The sequence below is a fragment of the Callorhinchus milii genome, unplaced genomic scaffold (assembly GCF_018977255.1).
Source record: "Callorhinchus milii isolate IMCB2004 unplaced genomic scaffold, IMCB_Cmil_1.0 Scaffold5, whole genome shotgun sequence".
Lineage (NCBI taxonomy): Eukaryota > Metazoa > Chordata > Chondrichthyes > Chimaeriformes > Callorhinchidae > Callorhinchus > Callorhinchus milii.
In genome coordinates, this window is record NW_024704746.1 from 9,836,573 (window position 1) to 9,862,534 (window position 25,962).

Sequence of the window (25,962 nt, forward strand, 5' to 3'; positions counted from 1 at the left end):
GGACTTGGAGTTGCAGACCAGTCACTGCAAGCCAAAACTCTTATCAGCTTAGTGATCCAAGCTGGACAAGCAGCAGAAAAGACAGTTTTACACAAATGAATCCTGTTAAGTCCATGCTCCATCACTCCCTCCCTCCCTCCTCCCTCGTTCAAGGTCCATTTCAAGACAGTGGAATATTTTTGCTACTTTCACACCTGCCGAGCAAGTCTGGGTCAGGGGTTTGAAGATTATTTGCAGTGTTCAGCCCGGGCTTCTTGTGACTCCCGACTATGAACTATGAACAGCTGTTTACTGCACCCAGTTCACATCACGGTTCCCCACCCATTCTGACTGGAATCCAGCCTTTACCCCTCCGAACCAGTTTGGGGCGGTTCGCATTGAATAGTTCAGGAGAACTGAATCAGAACTACCAGAGGTGATTTTCCCATGCAAAGCTGAACCGTAACAGGTGTCAGCGAGGGACAAACCTAGTTTCCATTCTCTTGAGGTGGGTGTAACCTGATGTTCAAATCCATTGTAACACAGGCTTTGGCGTTCCTATTCATTCCAATGACCCCAAAAGACAATATTCTTTAGTCATTCCATTTTTGACATTGTAAACTGAAGTCGTAAACAAAATATTGTAACTTATGGGGGTTTATACTTGAAAAACAAGCACAAGCATCATTGCAACTAACTGGCTGCAGATTTGCATTTCAACCTGAATACAAACTAGAAATTATAATAATAATAATCCTTTCATTTGATATGGCGCCTTATTACATCATTGAAATGTCTCAAAGAGTCTACAGAATATACTGTAAAGTTGAACTGACTATATTTGGTGGGTGAAATGTGGTAGCCAATTGCGCCCAGCATCAGCCAATAACATGAAGGTCTCTAGTGACGAGGATCTGATTCTTTCTGCCTTCCCCTCCTGAAGGTGTTTGGCTCTGTTTTGTTCCATTCTACTGGGTGCATGAGTGCCCTCCTGCTTCTACCAAATGCCCAATGTTTGCCATGCAAAGCTGAGTTTTGAATACTATTTGACTATGGGGAGGGGGCATGACAGCTCCTTAACTGGCATATGCATGTCTCCAATGGCAGTCACAGGTCAGCAATCAGAAACCCTAGATGAGTTGTATCTCCCTAACTTGGGCACTTGGAAAGTTATGGTATTAAGGGATATAAAGAAAAAGTGGGGAAATGGGATCGAAAGATAATAATAATGATTCTTTTAACATAGTACCTTTTCGCAACAGCGAAACATCTCAAAGTGCTTCACAGTATTTACTGCAGAATGTAGTGCCGTCTTTTAGATAAGATGTTAAGCTGAGGTCTGAACTGTCTGTTCAGGTGGATGTTAAAGATCCTATGGCATTACTCAAAAAATGCATTTTTCCTGGTGTCTTGGCCAATAATCTCCTAAATAAAATTGCTCATTCAACTTATGGTTGTTTGTGGGGCATTGCAGTGTGTAATTTGACTCCAAAATTCATATTCACTTTACAGTGAATCCTGCAAAATGCTTTGAGACATCCTCCTGAAGTTAAAAGAGTTATATTAAATGCAAGGATTCTTTTATTGATGCCAGTCTAAGTCTTGGCATTTTAGAACAAAATTTGATCTCTGTACCAGGATCCTAGACCGGACACATGCTTATTTCTATTCTGGTTGAGTGATCACAAGAGAGGTTTGGATGAAGGCCTTTTGGCCCATTTACTGCTGTTATTTTTTTTCTCTGCAGGTATCTTGCCTATTAACACACCTCCTTGTATTTTGCTTCTTCACAAATGCTGCATTGGGGCAATGTTGCTGCTGTATGTTCGCCTACAAAATGCATACTCACTACACTTTATGGTGAAATCCTGTGAAGAGCTTTGAGACATTCTCCCAATGTGAAAGGTGATAGGCTTATTATTATTTATTATTATGGATGACTTTTGATTAACGTTTATATGCATGTTTCATCTGTATGCTCATGACGGAATTTGATATTTTCTTCAGTGAAAGATGTCATATATATATTAAATATCTATCACCACTGGTATGCTTTCTCAATGAATACATTCCAGTGTATTATTTAATAAAGGTGAGTAGACAGAACAGCTTGAACAACCGACAAAGATGACATTGCAACAATATGTCATGCATTCAAGTAAATACTAAACTGCTGGGATTGCTGTTTCCATCTTACTGTAAGTTTCCATTTACTGTTCCTGTTTACTTTGATGCATTTGTAGAGATGCATCCCTCCCTCTAGATAAAATCCTTTCTCTGCTAAAAGATGAGTGTATTCCACATGAATCCTCTGTAATTCTCAGAGGAACCAAGGTGATGTGATTGCCCCTGGTATTTACATAGCAAATAGTTCTTGAAGTGTTCTGCCCAGCAATGAAGTTTCAAAGAGCTTACAGGATATTTTGACACATTTCGATGTAATACGTGCTATCAAATTCAAGATTGTCACAAAGCGGGCAGTACAACAATATAAGGATATATGCTCTATCATACATTTTGTCAGTTAAGTAAGGCTGGGATCATGACAGGCAGTGGAGCCATATGATGACAGCGCTGACATTAATCTGGCTGTTTATTGCTCTGCTTATCGTACTTGTTTATACAAACCATTCAACTTTGTCCAATAATTTTTATTGCTGATAAAGTATTCCCTAAATATTACATTTTATGGGAAAAGTTTGCAATGAACCCAAATCTTGCAGGCAGCTGACGTTAGTGATATGAGCAGCACTGATGGGATTGTATCACTTGAAAGAGCCAAACATCCGGTAATTGCTGTAATTTCTCTATTTAGATGTACTTGGCCCATCTGTAATTATATTTGCAGAGAAATAAACATGAGCCGCAGAGCACAAATCACTAAATCATTCATACATTCAGTGCTTTCAAATCATAAACTGAAACAATTTTTCCCCTTCTTGCCAATCTGCAGCTGGGCAAACGAAAGTGCAACACTATCCACATATCTTGTTATGTATAAAGACAGATATGCTCTGTTACACTCTCAGGAATGAGTCTAAACTCATCAGATTCTACCCAGATGGATGTTGATTCACATGCTTTTTTGTTGTCGTGAGCTCCACCCTAGCATTGCAGCTTCCTCCCTCTCTCTCTCGCGCACTCAGGGGGAATAATACTGGCAGCCCCACCTCCCCACCCCCAAATAGAGCTGATGTGAAACTGATTCAACGAGTCCAACAGTGGCATTCACACTCAGTCTAAGCTGTCATACCTGTGCAGTGCTGGGAAGAGCATTGGATTGTTGGGGGTGCCATCCTTTAAACTGTCATGTTAAACCCAAGTCCCGTCTGCCTCTTCAAGTGGATAGCACAATTTGAAAAAATAAGGAAATTTCTCCCAATGTCCTGGCTAACAACAATCCCGGTCTTTGCTTCTTAAAGTATACCACCCTCCCTCAGGCTATTAGTAAGTGGCTGGGGACAAATGGATGTAGTGAGTGTAATATCTTACAGAGAAAAGGCAATCAACAATAGAAAGTCTTATCTAGCTCCTGACCTAGTATGCATAGAGCTTTGTAAAGGCTGAACATGTAACAGCCAACACGCTCAATCCGTTGGAGCTCAGGTTAGCTCACCTCACATTTATTGCTCATTTGTCACAGGTCCAGATAGACAGTGAGAGTAAGTGCTAACCTGAAATGGTGTATAATGAATGTGGAGGAGGAGGAAGAATCAAAAACCGTTTGCAATACTTTTCAATGTAGTGAACTCTTTAACAATTGAGACACACTGAGACAAGCTGTGCCTTTTGTGTTTAGACAGCCGCAGCGAGCTTCCAACAGGACTCACTGAGGCTTGATTTCCAAAGAGACACGCAGATGTTTTCAGCCCAGTGAGTGGGAGGCGAGTAAAGCAGCCCAACTGCTGTGTCGCTCAGCAGTAAAAAATGACGCCATGATTTTAGAGATAACTGCATCAAAAGATCTACAACATTTAGCACTTTCTGGTTCATGCCTGTTTGTGAGACGTTGCTGTGTGCAAATACAGTCACTACTCTTGACAAATGAGTTACACTTTACTGTAAATCCCGTTAGGCACTTTAAGACATCCTCACAATGTGAAAGGTATTGTATCAAATGCCAGGATTATAGAATGTGCTCTGAAAGTGGTACACAACCTTTAAAACCAGAGGATGTTCACCACCAACGACAGTTTCTGTCTGACACAATACGTACCCCATGTGTCATTCTAGAAAAGCCACATAAAAGGCATTGTACGCATAGTTTAAAGAGATCTGCAGTTGGTACTTAATAAAAGAAAGGTGTCAGTGAGGTATGTGTAAGTGTGAGCAGAAAGCTGTTGCTGCTCATGCCAAGTAACGTGTGAAGACAGTGCTAAATTTCCAAGGCTGTCAGATGACATACGCTTTTTATGCCATGATCATCTAGTCAAACTGGTTTTATAAAGCAGTTCTGTCGACGTCTACTTGTGTATGAAATCAGAAGGTCTCTGAGCATACTGCTAGCTTCCTGCATGTTGACATAACTGGAAATCATCAGGGTCCACTAGGGAGGATTATGAACCATTTTACAGCTTTTTTGTCCTGAGCTCCAACCTCACATTGTGGCTTTCTCCCTCTCTTGCTCATCCTTCCTAACTATCCACTATAACAGTTTATCTTAAGAACAATCTGCTGTTAGTGTTATGGAAACAACAAGGGCCAAACATATACAGGTGCCCTCAATAATATCACTTACATTAGGATCACAGGCAAGTCTGAAAATCTTTTCATTAGTTCATCATATGAGTAAGGGCATCTGCATGGTTAGCATTTAATCCCTTGCCAATAGATATCCATCTGAATGACATGCTGTGCTATTAGCCCATCTTAGACACGAGTAATTTTATTTTGTGAGTCAAATGGACGGATAACAGCGAGTGCCACAGTGACGTAAAGAAACGTCTCCTCTCCTATCTGTCAACATTCAACTTATTCTCACTTGACTGAACTAAGGTCTAAGCACGATTAAACCAGAGAATAGTGTGAGGGATAGCAGAGGTTATTGAATGGCGGACTGCACCCGGGTCTGTTGTACCTTTGGTCACCTTGCCTCCTTCACCCCTCTCCTTCACCCGCAAAATATACGGTCAATACACACTTTACAGCATATTAGGTGAAGCACTTTGAGACACCTCAATAACATGATAAGACGCTATATCAAATGGAACAATTATTATTTTTATTATTATTACCGTGTGATGTGATCTGGAATTGGTTTCACTGCCCCCGATGCAAGGGAATAGTAAGTAGCAAAACGTAGGGATAGGCTGCCAAATTTTAAAGTAACATCAAAAGGTCTTTCACATCTGTGCTAGTTCTCTGAAAGAGTTCTCCATTTAGTCCCATTCTCCTACCTCTTCCTCACACACACACACACACATACACACTCACATTTATATTTCTCCCTTTCAGAATAGTTATTCTCTTACAAAGAGGAAGGGCAACATGGACATTTCCTCATCCAAAGTATCAAAGACAAAGATCGAGGTTCGGAGGAGATGCTCCTTCAAATAACAGGGTATTAAATCTCAAGCGCCCGTCTTCCTTGAGAGTCTCCCGGGGGGAAGATTGATCCACAAAGGTGGGCAGCTCTCATTCAGGGGTGCAGCATTCTGAACTCAACGTTCATTTAATGACCTATCAAAAAAAAAGCGGCAGAAACCGGGCCATCCATCAAGCGATAATAAATCACGGTAGCCTGAAACTGTACACTTGAATGGTCTCTGCGCAGGTGCAGCTAAATTTAGCCAAACTGAATGAACACAGCTGTGTTGCTAGCAAATGCTCACCAAGGGCTTTCGGCAGCTTTTTCGGTAGCAAGCGGTTTGAGAAAGGTGGCCGAGAAGCGACTTCAATGACAACAAATTGCATTCATGTAGCGACTTTCCCTTCGGAAGGACGTCCCAAGGAGTTGGACAATGAGGGGTTTCCACCCAAGCTGCAGGTTGGGATCAGAGAGGGGTAGAGGGCGGGGGTTTGGAGGAGGGAAGAAGATCGAAGGCACGGTCGAAAAGGAAGGTTTCGAGATTTCAAGAAATTGGAGAATGTTTGTTGTTTGATATGTTATGAGGTGTGCGGCAGGTTTCATATAAAGGATTGTCAGATTTCAGCCCTTCCGTTGACATTCAATGGCGTGTGTCCCATAACGATGACGTGTACATTAATCCTTGGATTGAATGCAGTGCTAAATGTGGCCGAAACATTCCTAAGTGCATCACAGTTGTCCGTAAAGTGTAGTGACTGTGTTATTTGTAGGCAAAGATGGCAGACAATTTGCGAACAGCACTGTCCCACAAGCAACCATGAAGTAACTGCCCGATTGGCGGGTTGGTCTTTTCAAGATCATTCTAGAAGCTCCGGAACTGTGACTGAGACATGGATTTATCTGATTAATTATTTCAAATGAGTATTCAGTCCAGAAACGAAACAAAAAGATTTAATTTCAATTTTGGCAGAAACAATGCACTAATAAAACAGTAGATACTTAAGTACAGTATAGTTCACAGTAATAACAACTACTAGTACTCGACTAACTGACAACATAAATACCCAGCAGATAAAGCTTTTTTTAAATACGCTTCACCTGTGGAGGGGAGGGGAGGAGGGGGAAAAAAAAAGAGCATCAGATTTTTATTTAAATAAGAGAGACATTGAAAATATATTTATCTGTTTGCACTTCATTGCTATGCTTCAGTGCAGTGCACCGTGGAATCGCACAAGTCTGTTTAAAACAATAACTTTGCAATAACATCAAAAGGGCATGGGCGGGGACTCGGGACTCACCTTCAAAAGGAAAAGACTCGTTTTCAGGCTTTAAATGCAAAATAAAAACCCTTGACCTCAGTTACTGACCAGCAACAGACAGGCCTGCAGACAATTACAGCAACACAAGAAAAAAATATATAGATATCCATATCTATATATGTCGGTATATATGTTGCCCCCGTAAAATAGTCCAGGAACCGACGACAGCAAACTACAAGGTTCTATTTTCTGAATTGCGAGCTGTTCTCCTGGCAACACTCCCTCACCGGTAATCACCGGCAGCCAGGCCCCAGCTGACTGGCGATGCCTCGGATCCAGATTCCACCCGGCATGGTCGTGGTTTCCGTTTGGCCCGCCGTGGGTTGCCGTCTCACGAAAGATGAATTCGCGGCAGCCTTTGAGAGGCGTTGTCGTGGCCGCGCTCTCAAAGCCCCCCCAACCCCCCCACCCCCCCCACACCTCCACCCTCCCAACCCCACCCCACCCCCAATCCTCGCAGTGGATCTTGCCCATGGTGCCTACTTGTGTTCCTTGGTTGGTGCATAATACAGTTCCATGGGCTTATTCACCTTCCAATACTTCTCGCTGACGAGCTCCAGTGAAAAGGAGCCATTTAGTAGCTGTGGGGATAGGAGGGAGAAAGAACATACAAACAGTAAATTTTTGCTGTACTCTGACCTGTGCGCTGAGTTTAGATTGGCTTCTCAAAGTGATTCACATTCATGCAAGTCTGCTTGAGTTACAACTCCTACAACAACTACTATCTTTGAATTTGATATAGCAACTATAATGTCAATGGATCAAAATGCTGTATGGACAATTTAAAAGCAAGCACAGCAGGTGATGTCCAAGATCCCACAAACAGTCATGGAGTGAGTGAGGAAATTTAATTTGAAACTCCCTTCTCTGTGGGATCTTTAACATCCCAGCTGAAGAACAGGCACAGACGTGGCCTGGGTTTTAACATCTCACCTGAAGGACAGTGCTTCTGACAATGCAACTCTCTCTCCAAAACTGCACAGTGCGTCAGCCTGGACTATGAGCTCAAAAGTCCCTTATGACTTGGAGGTGAAAGCACTGCCAGGGTTGCAAATTAAAAGTGCTAAAACATTTTGGACCGCAGTCGTCTCGTGAAATCTCGTTCAGGCCATTTGTGTTGTGTATCAAAACCAAGCGTGAGGACATAGATATTGATGGTCATGGAAGGATGAGCTCTTTGCAGACCACATCTGCTATCATAAAGATTCATTTTGTTTGGGGAAACCTCATTTTCAGCACAAGGCAAAATGACTGATAAGAGTTAGCAATTGACATGTGATGGGTGTCTTCACTTAAACCAACCACCCAACTTCTCTGCTCTTTCCCAAATGTTGGATTAAGTGCTGCTCCACCACCCCCCCGGCCCCCACCCCACCCCTCGCCCAGCAATATACAAAACAATTTACATCAGCAGTATCCCCAATCCCCTCTGCGGTCTCCAGCCTGGTTCTGCCAACCTGTGCCTAATACTCTCCGGAATTAGGTAAGCAGGATGCGTCCCTCCAGGGAGAGAGTGCGCGCTCCATTCCAACAATCTATCTCATGAATTTCCATGTATAGATGGGATGCATGGAATTCTCAGCTTGGTTTGGATTCGCCCAACATGGTAATGGGTTTCTGTACGTGTCAGACACCCAGGTACCAAAATACAAAAAACAGAGTACTTCATGTCACAAGGACTCCCCAAAGCACTTTGCCCCACTGCATAGCGAGCTACAGGCCTCAGCTGACTCACAGTGAACTGGCTGTTGACTGTGGCGATGTAGATCGTGTACTGTTTCTCGCTGACCGTCTCCACGTCCACGGGATTCGCCTCGTCATTTTTCCGTATCTCCTCCAGGGCTAACCGCATGGCCAGGTACTTGGAGAGATGGTCAACAGTGGCGTTCCCTGTGGTTTTTATGTACCTGTCACCAACAAACAGCAACAAAAGTGTTGGGGGCGGAGAGAACGTCAATGCGATGGCCACAGCTACTTTTAAACGGTGAATCATATAACCTGGTGAATCACTTAGCACTGCAGCAGAGCAACAACAACAACTTGCATTTATATAGCGTCTCGGAGCATGGAGCGCGACACAGAGAGACCTACAAAACAACAAGCATTTGGATGGAATATATTTTCCCCTCCTGCGGATTCATCAAAAACATATCGTAACAACCAACCATTTTCAGTACAGAATTCCCCGGGGCCTAACGTGCCACAGTATCTATTTTTAGAGCCAGTCGCTCCCATTCATTTCCTATTTGCTCCTTTTAAGGGCTTGTTGCAATCTGCACCCTGTTTATACTCACCGTTGGCTCTTGCTAGCCCTGCAAGTCAAAGCAGGATGGTCTTAGGCGGACAAGCAGTGGGAAGCTTGCCAGACAGTGCTCTCAAGGGTAAACTAAGTGGTTTTATCTGGTACCCCTTAACACACACTCTGGGGGTAACATGTAATGCAAGCAGGGTACATCCCTCCAGGGAGAGAGTTCGCATTTTACGCCAGACACAGAGAAAGTTCCATATGTAGGTGACAACAACACAATTACACGTGTATAGCGCCTTTCACATTGGGTGGACGTCCCAAGGCGCTGGACAATCAGTGTTTTGGGCACAAGATGGTGGGTCGGGATCAGGGAGGGTGGAGGGCAGGCGGCAGGGGGAAGGAGGGTGACCGAAGGCACGGTCAAAGTGGAGGGTCTTGAGACAGGTCTTGAAGGAGTCAAGGGAAGGGGTGAGGCGGAGGGACTGTGGGATGGAGTTCCAGGTGGTGGGGGCAGAGTGGCTGAAGGCCCCTCCGCCAGTGGTGGGGCGGGCGAGGCAGGGGATGTGAGGGCTTTGAAGGTGAGGACCAGGATTTTGAACTGTATCCTCTGTGTGATGGGAAGCCAGTGGAGTTGGGTGAAGATGGGGGTAATAAGATCAGGGAGCCTCGTGGGGGAGAGGACATGGGCTGCAGAGTTCTGGATGATCTGCAGCCTATGGAGGGAGGAGTTGGGGAGGCCGACAAGCAGGGAGTTTGCGTAGTTGAGTCCGGATGCTACGAATGCATATATGAGGGTTTCGGCGGCCCACGGAGTGAGACAGTGGCGCCGACGGACATTGTTGCAGAGGTGGGGGAAGGCAGAACGGGTCATGGCATGGATATGGGGTAGAAAGGATAGTTGAGGGTCAACTAAGATGCCAAGGTTCTGGACTGGCCAGTGAGGTGGACTGTGCATCCTTGAATGGCGATGCTGTCAGTGCCTAAGAGTATCCAAACCATACTGAGATCCACATATAGATACCCTTGAGCATGGTGATGTGCGTCAGGTACCCTGCTAGTCCCAAAGCAAAATATAATCATCGATCACAAGAATAATACTTGCATGTGAAATAGTGCCTATAAATGTCAAAACACCTCAAAGAGCTTCACAGGTATTCCACACAGCAACATCCCATAAACATCACAAGGTAAATGACCAATTTATCCGGACACCGGGAGAATCTGCCTTCTGCTGAAATGGAAATGGGTTGTGCGCGCTGAGGTGGGTGGTCTCTAAATGGGACTCCGCCTTGCAGTGTAACCAAAAGCAGAGGTGACCCCATGTAGCCAAACACATATAGCTGTTTCCAGGGGCCGAGAGCAACACAGCTGTAAAACTATGGGAGAGAATGCATTCTCGAAGGTCAATATAATAATAATAATTCTTGCATTTGATATAGCGCCTTCGAAATGTCTCAAAGCACTTCACAGAATATATTGTAAAGCAAATTGTATTTGTGGACAATAGGCAGCAGCCAATCGCACACGGCAGTGTCCCTTGCTGAGTGAAGACTCTCCCATTCAAGACACGGTGACCGAAAGCCAAACTGCATTCCAATCAGTGCAGGAGCTGAAAGAGACTTGGGGAGTAAGCTCAAGGCGAGAATTGCTGAAAACCATTCGTAAACCACGCTGCGGTACACTGCCTGAGGGCAGCATGTGACATTACCACAATAACAGGAAGCTATTAGACAGAACGGACCTCTGTTCTCTGGTTAGATACCTTCTGCTGGTTCTATAGAAATTTAACAAATGATACTTTCTTTGTTTCGGGGTTTAAAACCACCACCAGTTCTGACTCCAGTCCTTCTTTTAGTTTCTGCTTATTATGACACACAGCTCTCTCTTCAACAACAACTTGTATTTTTTTATTATAACTACCCTCATACAGGCCCAGTTTCCATAATGGCGGCACAGTCTCGGAGCAGATTATCCCAGACAGACATTGTGCTGTCGGTTTGCAGAGAAACCGGCGACGGTGTTAACGCTTACCGCTTTCTCGACACTGGTACGCGGCCCACGATCCTTGGGACCCCCGTCGTGACCTGCCTTGGTTAAAAGAAAGAAAAGAAACATTTAGAGCAGCTGCTTTACAGCGCATTTTGCAGCACCCTCCGAGGGCAATCGGAGCCTCAAAACGCGAGACGCAACACAGCCAGGTTTCTGGTGCCGTGTCGTTCTCGCACGGTATTAACACGACATTGTACGTCAACTTATAAATAACAATCTTTGCATATAACACTGGGAGAAACTCCCTTCCCTTAGGGCCAGCGTCCACCTGAACAGGCACAGGCAGCAGCAGCATGGGTTTAATGTCTCACCCAAAGGAAGGCACGTCCAACAGACACAGCACTTTGGACCATGTGAGTTCCAAGCCCTGATGTGAGGCTTGAGCCCACAAGGTTCTGACTTGGGAGTGCTGCCCACTGAGCCAGGCTGACATATATCATATTAAAAAAATGTGGGGGATGACGAAATTCCGACGGCATAATTCCCCCTTATATATACCTGGTCTGAGCCGATTCATCTTTCTCTATTAGTGTAGGGTGAGGCCTGAAGACCAGCTCGATCTCGTTGGTCCCATCAGTCACGGGCTCGGGGTCCCCCGTCCCATTCTCGTTGGTGGTGTCCATATCGGGGCCCGAGTCGTCCGAGGTCTTTGCCCTCTTTTGGCTGGGGCCGGCCTCCTGGTTACTGTGAATGGAGGCGTTGCTGCAGTGTGAGCTGTCCCCGTTATCCTCCGCTCCGCTGCCATTCTCAGCCTGGTGCTTCCTCACCCTTTGCGCTCTGTGCCGGACACACCAATATCTCACAATCAACAAGAACAACAACAACAAGATTACATTTGTATAGAGCCTTTCACGTCGGGAGGACGTCCCAAGGCGCTGGACAGTGTACAGCATTTCAGATCCAACCTGGGGTCAGGGGTGGGGGGGGGGAGAAGGGAAAAACAACAACAACAACAACTTGCACTTATATAGCCCCTTCCACGCAGGGCAGCATCTCAAGAGCGCTTAACAGTGGCGGAGCCTGACACCGAGCTGGGGGGGGCGGGGGAGGTGGCCACAAGCACAGTCGAAGAGGAAGATTTTCAGGTGGGACTTGAAAAAGGGGAGGAGGCAAGGTGGAGGGATTGAGGGAGAGTGTTCCAGAGTTTCGGGGCATAGTGGCTGGTGCCAGTTGAGCGGAGGCGCCAGGTGGTGGATTGGGGAGTGAGGAGGTCGGAAAGGTAGGGAGATGCCAGAGAGGGTCAGTACAACTATACCCAGTCCCTCGCAGCACAAACCATCCCCGAGTCATCAGAATGTTAGACAAGACTATGTTGGAATGTTAGATCACTGTGTTGGGATACACAGACAGAACGCTGTCGACATGCCTCAGTGTGCTGTCCTGCCAGGACACACGGGCAAAATGTTATATTGCATTTGATACATCGCCTTATCATGTTGTCGAGACGTCTCAAAGGGCTTCATATTTTGTGGGTGAAAAGCGACAGCCAGTTGCGCACACCAACAACCGTGGAGTGAGCAACTGATTTTATTTGGGGGATCTGTTGGCTAAAACACCTGGAGAGAGAAACTCCTTTCTCTTTTCGAATAGTGTCACGGGATGTTTAACGTCCACCTGAACAGGCAGACGGGTCCTTGGTGTAACGTCTATCCCGAATGACAGCACCTCCGAGAATGCAACACCCCTCCAGCACTGCATTGGATTGTCAGCTTAGACAACATGATTCCAAGTCCCAATGTGGGGCTTGAACCCACTCTGACAATATCGAGCCATATCACAATAAACTGCGATTAGTATTTTTTTTGCTGCAATCCCCCCACCCCCCACTTGTCCCCTGTTGTGGCTCAGGGGTTCATTCAGGAATCCTTTTTCAAACTCATTGCTGCAGGTTCTCTTATCAAGGCCACAACCACGCTTCCTTCCTTTCAGCTTCCGCCTTACATTCTCCACAAAATCCATTTCACCCTTCTAAAACTCGGTCTATGCCACCTGGTCCATTTTGAGCAAAATGATTTGAAAGCCGTGCCTTAGACTCTCACTTTCTCACTGCACAACTGATTCCAGTGTCCGGTCTGAACTCGACACATCTCTGCCGCTCAGATAGCTTCAGCAGCAAGTCAGCCTTACTCACTACCTCAAATATTACTTCCTGTTTGTGCAGGCACAATTTGGAATCAATATCGTACGACTTTCTTTCTCAATCACTCGTACAAACACAACTTATTCCAGGAGGAATCCGATCTCTATTGAAAGTTCGCCCACAGCTAATAGCCAGGTTCCTACTTACTGCTGAGTAAACAGAAGCACACAGAGGAAGGAAAGTTGCCCAACGTTTCCACCTGCCCGGAACCGAACCTGGGTCTTTTCACTTGCGAGGCGATTGCTCTAACCAATACGCTACAAGACTGCAGGACTGCACATTTTGTAGGCAATAAACTACCAACATTGCTCAGTAAAATGCAAAGTGCAGTCAACACAATAAATGCCTACCTGTTAAGCGCCTGCATTTTGAGTCCCTCTTCAATACTGTGGCTCAGGGCCTGCTGGTTGTGGTGTTTGCTGATGCGAGCCAGCACCCGCTCCTGATGTGCCTCGTACTCATCCCGACTGGGGTAGATTTTGCTGATCAGTGCATCGAAGTTCGGATCCGGCCGCAGTGATCGCTTGGACACCAGTTTCTTTCTACAGGTTGGACACTCTTTGTTTCTAAAGACAGACAAGGATGCATCATTCATTCATTCATTCTGCACTGGATGGTTTGTGACCGCTTTAATTAAGGTCGCTGGTGAGCATCGAAACAACATGTTCGTGGAAACAACGCAGGTCAAGGTTCCGGGAGGGCCTCGAATGGCAATTTCGTGACCAGGAAATATTTTTTCACTTAGAGGAAAATGATGGCTTGAACAGACTAACAAAAAGGGTGGCAGTGCCCAGAACAGCAGATTCACTAAAGAAACAACCTGATGCTGTAATTACAAGATCGGTTCGGATGAAGTGAAGACCTCTTCAGCTCATCCGATCTCATCTTTCCAGAACACCCACCTCCATCACAGCATCAAGCTGCTTTTTAAAATGATTCGAGTGTCCTTGCCTCAACCACTCTTCCTTTCAACCCCTTCTGATCATTATTTAATTAAACTCTGGACAAAGAAAAACTTAACAGTGTTTGTCCTGAAATTTCCCGTTACAACTCCAAACCTTGTTCTACTGACTGGGTAAATCCTAAAGTAAGGGACAAAGCTATTTTGCATTTCTTAGCACAAAACACGGGTGCAAGGCTCCAAGCAATAGTGGTGCAAGTTTAATATCAACACCACTCCGAACACAAATAAAATAACACTACTCAGTAAACTTGATCTCCTGAGGAACAGCATATTTTACTTTGTAAACCGGTAATGTTTACTTTGTGAACCGGTTTACTTTGTGGAGTCCTATAGCTCAGTGGTTAGAGCACTCGCTTTGAAAGCGAGAGACCTGAGTTCAATTCCAGGCACAGGGCGAAACCTTGGGCAAGTTTCCTTACTCCACACAGAGCCTAATAATAATCCCTCCAAAACCAAAAACAATAATAAATTGGTCATTTTCAATCTACGACTGTTTGTGGGACATTGCTGTGCGCAATTGGCTGCCGCGTTCGCCCACAAATGTACAGTCAATTCACTTTACAGTGTGTTCTGTGAAGCGCTTTGGGACGTCCTCCCGACGTGAAAAGCGCTATATCAAATGCAAGGATTATTATTATTATAATGCAATTCACTGTTGCAAACAGTGATATGTCCAGAAGGTAGCAGCTACCTGAGCAGTAAAGTGTACAGATACAATGTATAAACAGTAAAGTGTACAGATACAATGTATTAGCAGTAACGTGTACAGATACAATGTATATGCAGTAAAGTGTACAGATACAATGTATAAGCAGTAAGTATACAGCTACAATATATACTTATGTGGGATCACAAGGGCCCAGGCGATATCAAACATAAACTAACAGTGTAACGTTAGTGATTTACCTTAACCCCAAAGTTCCAACGGGTCTCCTACACCCATATTCCAGTTAATAATAATAATCATCATCTTTGCATTTGATATAGTGCCTTATCACAAAATTGAGGCGTCTCAAAATCTTCACAGTGAAGTATTTTGTGGGCCTCTATCCAATACAGCTCTCGTACGTACCCGCTCCTGAGTGCAGTAACGATGCAGTCCGCGCAGAAGCGATGTAAGCACTCTTTGGTTGTCATTGTGTTCTTCAGCATGTCCAGACAGATGGGACACATCAGCTCGCTGTGCAGGCTCCTCGGCGACACCGCAATCTCCATCCCGTCTGTAATGGCCTCCTGTAAACCACAGCGCGTCACATGCCAGCAGCTCAAGACAACAGCAGCAGCAACAACAACAACAAATTACATATGTATATTGCCTTTCACCTCGGGAGGATGTCCCAAGTCACTGGACAGACAGAGATTTGGACCTGAGCTGGGGGTTGGGATCTGGAAGGGTGGAGGACAGGGAAAGTGGGGACCCGATCAGACTATTCGCTGATTGATCAATTGATTAGTTATGATCACTCTCCTCCTAAATGCACGGACTCTCAGTGCAGTACAGAAGATGTCCTTCTGCTCCTGCTGGTACCTGCTCCAATCAGCCGTGCTTCACGGACAAACCTGGACAGCAATTGTCGGAAGGCCTTTTGTCCATAAACAGCTTTGCAAATGGTCCGATCTTACCCACTTGCCCACCTGTACTCTCTGTTGGGTGATGTCAGCAGCTCAAACCTAAGGTTTTCTGGCCTAGGATGGCTTACGCCAACTGGAATGCCCTGAATGTTGAGATGAGGAGTAGCCAACGCTAGACACAGAGAAGTCCACACTGTGACTGAGGGAGGAATACTGGCTCCTTGCTCACCAGCAACCATTTCATATCATAAAGGACCACTTTATTCTGCTCTTTCTCCTATTTCCCTGCTCAGTCGAATAGACTCCTCCAGCCATTGCTGTATTGTGGGATGCATTGCCAGGAAGTTCACAGTGCAAAACTGGCAGGACTTTCTTCATGTAATTTCTTCCTAATCCTTCCTTGTGGTTAAATGCCTGGCCTCCCCTCTGCCTCGCCTCAGATCCGCTCAGAGACCACAACACAGCATTGGATTGTCAAGAATCGAAATGCCGTTCATAAAAGGCCGTCCCAGAGTTAGCGGTCAATCAACTGGCCAGCTTTCATCTAGTGATGAGAAAATGATCATAACTAAATGCCACTCTCCGAATCTCTGTACAATGTAAGCTTGTAAGTGGCTGTAAAGGAGGTCACGAGGTGCCGTGCAGCATGTTTTACAACTGCTTTGTATCGTGATGGCTGGTTAGAAGTTAAGTTCAGTAAACTGGGGAAGTCATTCCTGATCAATCTGTTCAAACACACAGACTACCCACATGCATAGTATACACACTACAAAACACTGCACACACCCACCCATCCACACAACAACAACAAACTGCATTTTCATATAAGCAATTATCACGTCAGAGGAGGATATCCCAAGGCGCTGGATACTTGAGGGTTTGCACCTAAGCTGGAGGCTGGATTTGGGAGGGGGGGATATACACACACACACACACACACACACAGACACTGTACCTGTGGTGTTCTCTGTAGCTCATACAAGCTGAGCTCCCACGTTTTGCTAAGGGGTTGGGTTCCATTGGTCTGCACTATCTGTGCCATCACTGTAAGAAACAGATACATGAATACACACACGAAAACAACCTCAGTCACGGACAACAAACACCCATGTAAAATTGGTCAGTCACTTCACAGCTGTTTTGGGGACAATTCTATGTGCAAATTGGCTACAGCGTTCGCCGTGAATCCCGTGAAGCGGTTTGAGACGTCCTCCCGACGTGAAAGACAATATATCGAATGCAAGGATAATTAAAAGGATTATTATATAAATTCTTTGCTGGCTTCCTTTTGCGCTGTAGATTTCTATTTTTCTGTGAAAGTTACAATCTCGTTGCCTGCTGTTAGATGGCATGTTTTCCTTTCCAATTGCACAGAGCAGTGTCCCTTAAATAGTCATGGATTAAGTGACCAATTTCTCTTTGAGGGATTATTAGCCCTGGAAAAGTGATCTGTCGATCAACTAACTCTTCTGTCTACCTAGGAACCAACTTACCTAACAGAAACGTGTGGAGTAAGGAAACTTGCCTAAGGTTTTGCCCCACCCAGGAATCGAACCCCCTGTCCTCTTGCTTGCAAGGCAAGCTCCCTAACCACCATGCTACAGGACTCTACATCCTTACTCCTACAAAAGAATATTACTGTCCAAAAGAAAACAGAACTGGAGTGAACAAAACACAGGAGGTAGAACCAGTCAGCAAAAAACTAAGCTCATTAAAAGACTTTACCATCTCAGTAGTGTTTAATTGGTCTCAGGTTTTTTTTGTAGAAGGGGGACTGTTTCTGCTTGGGTTGCAGTTTATTCAGAATGCTCAGAAACTGAGAATATCTCCAGAGTGCCAGGCGTGCTGATCCAACTGACTCGCAATGAAAATATTCTGAGGCAACCTGTTTTATTTGCCTATTCAGCCAGCAGGCCCCCAGGAAATAGTGTTTGATTTTTCGCTGTGCCCTATCCATCACTTGTCAGCCTTCAGCTGTGTAACTGCAGTAAGGTGGAACTTTCGCCCGCAGTGGGCAGTGGTGTGAGAGGATAATACACTGGCGTTTGCACAGCTCCTTTCATATGAAATAAACATCTCAAACAAAGTGCCTCAGCAAACACGATCATTTAGAAATGAAAATTGGGCGGTCATTAGAATAATCCTTGCTTTTGGTAAATCTACAAAGTCAAAATGTTTCAAACAGTTAATTGCCAGCCAGTATACAGCAGAGTGACTGCATATTTTGTAGGCAAACACAGCAGCCAATTTGCATACAGCAAAGTCCCACAAAGAGCTATCATAACATGAATGATCAATTTATCTGGAAGAATGCTGAAAAGGAGAAACTCCCTTCTCTATTCAAAGAGTATCACAAGATTCTTTAATGTCCAGCTGGACAGGTAGATTAAACCTCAGGTTAGCATCTCATTCAAAGAACTGCATTGGAGTCTCAGCCTAGTCGATACCTGTTCAAGCTGTGTGAGGCTTCAACCCACAACCTTCTAACTCAGCGGTTGTTAGAATTTATCCTTTTCCAAAAGGAAGATCTACATTTTAAAAAGAAAACTTCAAACCAATATCCCTTCGAACACAGTTTTATTTCATCAGCAAAGTTACACTCGCAAACAGGTCAAACACGCATGATTTTGAAAATAGCTGATACGACAAACCCAGAAAGTGTGCCCTAGTGCCTTTGCCCTTTTGAAAGGCTTTTATTTATTAATAGTTCTGGGCTTTCCCGACCCAGAACATTGTGTCTCCAGATCACTCGCACTTCTTTATATGGCAATTCTGCCCCAGTCATGCTGGCACTGTGTGCTTTTTCTCGTTTTGTTTTCTGCTCAGTGGGATAGGCCTTTATAATTCACTTGTCAACAGTGCCCTGGCATCTGTAGTTTATAACAATAAATTAGATTTCCGATAGTTCAGTGGGTAATTGTATTGTATGTTTGGCCCAGAGTCACACAGCCTAAGGCGTCACTGTGGGCGGGACGGACAGCTTTACTTACATAAGTACATAAGAATTGCTAGGTGAAAGAAGACCAAGATCCATCCAGTTCAACTTCTATCATCCTACTAGTCACATGCACATGTTATGTCCCAAACTATAGACTGTATCTTGAAAGAATGGACAATTTCTGCTTCCACCGTCTCCCTAGGGAGCCTGTTCCATATATTTACTACTCGTTCACTGAAGCAGTGTTTCTGCAGATTTGTTTTGAATTTATCCCCCTTTCAATCACAGGCAGGGTCCTCTGGTTCTACTGTTCAATACAAGATAAAACATGGTCTATCTAAGTGGGCTTATCCTACTTCAAGTGGGATTTCTTTTGGTTAGCCAGGTGTCTGACACGTCCAGAAACCCACTGTAAAGACAGAATGAAAAAAGTCACTAGCATTAGCAATCAGTGCCAGAAAAACCTCACTGTTGACCATTCGCCATTTGAGAGAGACACTGGCACAATGTTTGACATCTACCTCTGTGTTTTTTTGAGTTGATCCACATCCGCATTTTACGAGCCGTGCTCTAATTGATGACTCGTGAGACAGAAGCTGTGAATGATAACATGCCTGGAACGGAACCATTTCATTCTCAAAGCACTTCGCAGTAATACTGTGCTGGCAATTCAACGCATAAAACCTGACAGAATACAACAGACCAATATAAATCCGAGTGGATTCAGTGTTAACACCACAGTAAGATGTGGTAGGTCTATTAATTTTACAAGACAGTTGAAATTGAAATAGACTCATGAGCAACAGACTAACATTCTGTAACATGATTGACTATTTCTTAGGTTGTTCTTATCTAAGTCAGGGGACATGTAACTATAGGTAATGCAGTGAGCCGCTGTCCCTGACTGAACTTTAATAAACATCCCCACAAAATGAATAGAATTATTTGCTTTAATGCTGTGCACAATTTTATGTTCCAACATAAATTTGTCCACCAAGGCTACAACGAAAGCTCAACAACCGTCAACAGCTTGTCCAATAATAAATGATGAAATAAATAAACCTTGTATTTGATATGGTGCCTTATCACATCGTCGAAAGGTCTCAAAGGGCTTCACAGGATTTACTATAAAGCAAAGTGACTGTATATTTGAAGGAGAACCTTACAATTTACATACGGGAATGTCCCACAAACAGCCATGAAGTGAATGACCAATTTTATCCGGGGAATTGTTGGCCGTCAACCTGAACAGGCAAACAGGACCTTGGTTTAATGTCTCATCCAAACAACAGTACCTCCAACAATACAGTGTTCCCCTAGTAACTGCAATTGTGTGTTGGTCTAAACTGTGAGTTCAAAGTCCCAACATGGGACTTGAATCCACAACTTTCTGTCTTGGAGGTGAGAGTGCACCCAACTGAACGAGGCTAACACCACAAAAGTGCTTTTGACACAAGTGGTAACTGCAAACAACAACTCACACTTATACAGCGTCCTTCACCCAGGGTAGTGTCTCATCAAACAATTAGAGAAATCTTACTGTTCAAACAGGTTGAATGAAATGCAGTCTGTCTGCTCAGTATCTTGGTTGTCCTGTATTTTTCTCTATCACTGTAGCCAGTAAAGCAAACCAGCAAGAGCTACAAATGTTGCTGCATCATGTTCTAAAACTCTTGAGCCTCCCAGAGAGGTTTGCTCAGTGCTTGTACAGATGGATGCAGCTCCCAGAACAACACTGTGCTGCTGTTTTATTCAGTGATTTTACAGAAAAAAGAATCAGGAAAACATACATCAGCCGAGCCTGGGTCTGCCTGCCTGTCAGAAACCATCACAATGAGACATCCACCACAGTCAAAAATCACCAAGATTGCCTTGATTTTAACAAATCACCAAGATTGTCAAAACTCACCAAGACTGGTTTTAAACAATGTAGATAACTGCAATCCATTCGGAGCTAAAGACATATTTCCCCTAAAAACTCCCAGCTGGGTTTTGCCCTGTGTTCAGTGCAATGGAGTTTTACCAATAATTCCCAGCCGTTAAAAGCAACAACTTGCATTCATATAGCGCCCTTCACATGGGGCAGCGTCTCAGAGCGCTTAAACTTAGGTTCGACGTGAAAAGCAAACACATTGGCTCTTCATCCCCTATCTAACATGCCAATATCAGCAAAATAATACAGTGTTAAAGGAGCAAATGGACTCTGGTCATGAGATGCTACTAGCACAAAATGCTTTTACGAAGCAGTGGAAGATTATTACAGTAATCCACAATTTGATGTCTTGAACAGTGATCAGGAAAGGTATCCTGACTGAATTTTATCCACACTTTAGCTCAAGAGCACCAAGGGCCTCTGCTCTGTGAGTGAACAGCAACAACTTTATTCATTTATTTAGCTCCCTTTACACAGGGTAGCATCTGGGAGCGTTTAACAGTGATGCCAAGCCAGTGGGAACGGGGTGGTGACTTGAGACACGGTCGAAGATAAAGGCCTTCAGGGGTGATCTGATGATGAGGAAGGAGGGATCTTGGCGAAGGCATTGAGGAACAGAGTTCTGGAGTTTAGGGGTATAGTGGTTGAAAGCATGACTGCTGGTGGTGGAACGGAGTGGGGAGTCAGCAGAACAGAGAGGTAAGGAGGTGTTAGGAAGTGTATGGATTTGTGGATTGTGAGAATCTTAAAGTCGAAAAGATAGTTTCTCCCGGTTGGTGTCCTGGCCAACAATCCCCCAGATAAAATTGGTCATTCACTTTAGGTCATTGTCATGGGAACCTGCTGGGCGCATATGGCCTGCCACATGCCACATTCACCAACAAATACTTGACAGTAAAATATTGTGAAACGCTTTTGAGACATCCTCTCAACATAATTGGCACTATACCGAATACAAGGATTATTATATCATTATTAGCAGAAATCAAATTGGGAACATTTCTCAAACCAACAAATGCTCTTCCCAGCTGAAGTCCCAGTATTCATTGTCTATATTGACGTTGACACATTCCTTCAAGTTAACGGTTTCTCAGCTGGTTCTTCAGGGCATTGCTCTTGCTGTCGATAGATAAGCATAAGTTCACAAGGTGCTGGTCCAGTTCTTGTATAAGAACATCAGGCTCAAAAGTTGCTGAAGTAGGATTGGCACTCAACCAGCAAAACTTCTTATTTGTTTGCGTCACCATCTCATGAAAGGAGTCAACGGGACTAATGTATTGGTTTAAGGGACAAGTTTTAATGCAGAGTGGGCAAGACACATCAGTGTTAGGAAATTGAATATTTCCTTGTGAAGCGAGCAAATATTCAATTTCCTAACACTGATGTGTCTTGCCCACTCTGCACTAAAATTTGTCCCTTAAACCAATACATCGCTTCACGAGGAAATATTTGCCGGCATCAAACACAATACAACTTAGATAGAGCAAATCTTCCTGAAATGCCTCCCCACTGCTAAACCTTACTTTACACCAGCCTCTATCAGAGCAAAGCTCCCCCATAAACCTTGCCTTAAACCTCAGACTCTAAAGAACAACTTCACTACATCAACAGGGTATTACTATTTCCCACAATATTTATCCTTTGACAATTGAGTAAGGCTGCCAACGACACCACTAAACACTAAATAAAACAGTTTCATACTAGGGACATGCAATAACTAGGAATATGATTGAAATGTCCCGAATCTCTCTTATTGCTGCTTATTGCTCTCTTGCTGCAGAGAGACCAAAGGGGAGGAGGGAGAGAGAAGACTTTCATCCCAGCACTCTGGTGTGCACGGTCCAGACAGTATAACACTACTTCCCCACAATGATCAATAGAACCTCAATAATGATGTGATTTGGGAAATTTCCCCGCAGTTTGTTCAAAGTGTGGCAATGTTTTTCTTTCTTCCCTGTGTCACCCCCATAACAAGGAGAACAGATCACTCCATCTCAAGACAGTCAAAACAGCACAACCTCCTTTGCCCTTGCTATTGAGCTGCTTCTCTTTAGAGGGGAGCTTGCATTATTCTGTACCTACAACACGGAAACGTCGCAAAGCGTGTAACAGAGAATTACTGTCAAGTGCAGCGACCATTTTTGTAAATAAATCAGTAGCCATTTGCATCAGCAAGGTCCCACAACCAACGAAGTAAACAACCAATTAATCTGGAGGATTGATGGCCAGGACATTGTCAGATACTCCAGTCTCTTTTCTAACTGGGCCATTGGATCTTCAACATCCACCTGAACAGCAGATGGGATTCTGGTGTGACATCGCATCCGAAAGACAATGCAGTGCTCCTCCAGAACTGTACTGCTCTGCACTGGACTGTCAGGGTCCTGTGAGTTCACATCCTGATTTGGGACTTGAAGCCACAGTCTTCTGGACCAGACGTGAAAGCTACCAACTGTGCAAAGGTTTATTCTGTCGAGTCTTCTCAAGCACTTCAAATCTGCTTCAAAGTGAACCCACTTCAAGCAGCAGTGGCGAAGCCAATTTGTTTCATAATAATAATAATCCTTACATTTGGTTTAACACCTTTCATGTCGGGATGTACTGTAAAGTGACGTGACTGTGTATGTAGTGGGTGAACGACAGTTCATATCAGAACTACAGCTCGTGCACTGGGCAAGAATAATAATAATAATCCTTGCATTTGATATAGTGCCTCATCATGTCATTGAGATGTCTCAAAGCCCATCACAAGATAAATTATAAAGTGGATTGACTGCATTTTGTGGGTGAAACGCGGCAACCAATTGCACACAGCATTGTCCCACAAACAGCCATGGAGTGACCAATCAATTTATTCAGGGGATTGTTGGCCAGGATCCGGGTGAGAGAAACTCCCTTCCCTTTTTGAATAGTGCCATAGGATCTTTAACGTCCACCTGAACAGGAAGACGGGACCTCGGTTTAACGTCTCATTCAAAGGACAGCACCTCCGACAATACAACACAGCTCCAGCAATGCATTGGAGTGATGGCTTGGACTATGTGACTCCAAGTCCCAATGTGGGGCTTGAACCCACTCTGACAGCATTAAGCGCAGAAACGGCTTGGGGGGAGGTGTGTAGTACACAATGAACATGGAGGGCTGAATCAATCAATGAACTGTAAAATGAACTGACTCCCTCATGTAAAGGGGTGAAGACTTTACAATCCTTCAGTCCCAAGGGAGGCTGACTCATGCCTGTTAGCAACACTCACTCCTTACGGATTCTTCTGTCTCAGATACTAGGGTAGAGACAACCTCATGGAAACCACAAATTAGATTGAATTTACACTGTTATGATCTGAGAGAACTCAGTGAGGAAGTTGTGACCTATTCATGGCTGAAGGGACTATATAATAATAATAATCCTTGCATTTGATACAGCGCCTTATCACATCGTTCAAGCATCTCAGAGCATTTCACAGAATATACTGTAAAATGGATTGATTGTGTATTTGTGTAGGTGAAATGTGGCAGTCAATTGGGCACAGGAGTATCCCACGAACAATCGTGGATTGAGTGACCAAATTATTATTTTCTGGGAAGGATTATTACCCCCAGAAAGCGATCCGCCAATCGACTACAACCAGGTTCCTACTTAATGTAGGTAAAAAGAGGCGGCGTGTAGAGTAAGGAAACTTGCCTAAGGTTTCTCCCTGCCCGGGAATCGACTGACTTGTGAGGCAAGCGCTGTAACTAATATGCTACAGGACTCCAGAAATATGGTTTGAACGGGAAAGTTGGGGAAGAGGGAGTGGAGGTGGTGGAGGAGGAGGCGGAGGTGGGGGGGGATTGCTGGAACATCAAGCAAGAGACACAGTAGGAGAAAAAGAAGGCAATAAATAAGATGTGTGCAGAAAGTGGCCTCTCCACAATGGGATAGCGTTGAAGCTCTTCCCAATACTGACAGAGGCCATAGCCATTCAGTGGAGACTGACAGTGTGAACAGCATCCAATCCTGTCCTCTAGTGAAGGAGGGTTCAGCACCATCTGTGAGCTTCACCCCCCACTCCCCCCTCCCCCCCCCCCCCCCCCCACCCCCCACATCACTCTCCACACACAAAAAAAATGTACAAGTTCAGGCAACTCATTACAGTAACAATGAACAGGTCAGAGAGTCAGAAGAGCGAACAGCAGTGCCCATTGCACACAAATACACACATCCGCCATTGTATTTACAAATGGTTTTCTTTCTGGTCTCTTTTTTTAAAAAAGAAGAAAACTCAAAAATAATAAACGGATGGGGGGGGGGGGAGGAGGGGAGGGGAGGGGGGGGGTAGAATTTAAGCAGCGATTTGCATTGAAATGCACTTTGCAGGAGTCCATTAATAACTGTAGCAACTGGGAGAGAGGTGCAACAACACACAACACACTCACACACACACAAATACACACACAGTTACGTTACACAAGTGGTTACAGTCAAACACATGCACACATGCAATCGCATTACGGTTTTACTTACCCATTGATTCTGTGGGTCTCAAAATAGCTGAGCTATTTGCAAATAATTCGGTGTGTGTTTTTTTTTGGGGGGAAGGTGGGGAGTCTCTTGCTCAGCACAGCATTTTTTTCTCTCTTCCTCCCCCTTTCTCTTTCCCTTTCTCTCTACAAGAGAAATGGACACATGTCAGGTTACTGTTGCTGATCAGTCACACACTCACTCACTCACACTGTCTCTCTGTCTGATAGTGATCGCTGTGTGGGGGAGAGAGGAGGAGGAGGTGGTGGGGGGTGGGTTGCAGCCTGGCAGAAAACAACCCCCAAATGTGCTGCTCTCTCTCTCTCTTTCTCTTTCTCTCTCTCTCTTTCTCTCTCTCTCTCTCTCTGTCTATCTATCTGAGTCTCTCTGTTTGTGGCTCTCTCTCTGTCGATCTGAGTCTGTGTATGTGTGTCTCTGTGTGTGTATGTGTGTGTGTGTCTGTGTGTGTGTTTCTCTCCCTTTCTCTGTCTATCTGAGTCTGTGTCTGTATGTGTGTCTGTGTGTGTGTCTCTCCCTCTGTCTGTGTGTGTGTCTCTCTCCCTCTGTGTGTGTTTCTCTCCCTCTGTGTGTGTGTGTGTGTGTCTCACTCTGTGTGTGTGAGTGTGACTCTGTGTGTGTCTGTGTGTGTGAGTGTCTCTCTGTGTGTGAGTGTGTGTGTGAGTGTCTCTGTGTGTGTGAGTGTGTGTGTGTGTGTCTCTGTGTGTGTGTGTGTGAGTGTGTCTCTGTGTGTCTGTGTGTGTGTGTGTGAGTGTCTGTGAGTGTGTGTGAGTG

At 44.6% G+C, this 25,962-nt stretch overlaps 1 protein-coding gene across 1 annotated transcript; it reads right to left on the reverse strand.

Moving 5' to 3' along the window:
• Positions 1–7,261: 7,261 nt before the first annotated feature.
• On the reverse strand, positions 7,262–25,272 carry rnf2 (ring finger protein 2). The gene is made up of 8 exons (XM_007895591.2): positions 25,174–25,272; positions 16,754–16,842; positions 15,299–15,459; positions 13,613–13,828; positions 11,621–11,899; positions 11,105–11,161; positions 8,561–8,732; positions 7,262–7,406 (listed from the first exon to the last, which is right to left on the reverse strand). The coding sequence occupies exons 1-8, from the start codon at positions 25,175–25,177 to the stop codon at positions 7,305–7,307; spliced, it is 1,080 nt and encodes a 359-aa protein (XP_007893782.1). The 5' UTR covers positions 25,178–25,272; the 3' UTR covers positions 7,262–7,304.
• Between the last annotated feature and the right edge of the window lie 690 nt (positions 25,273–25,962).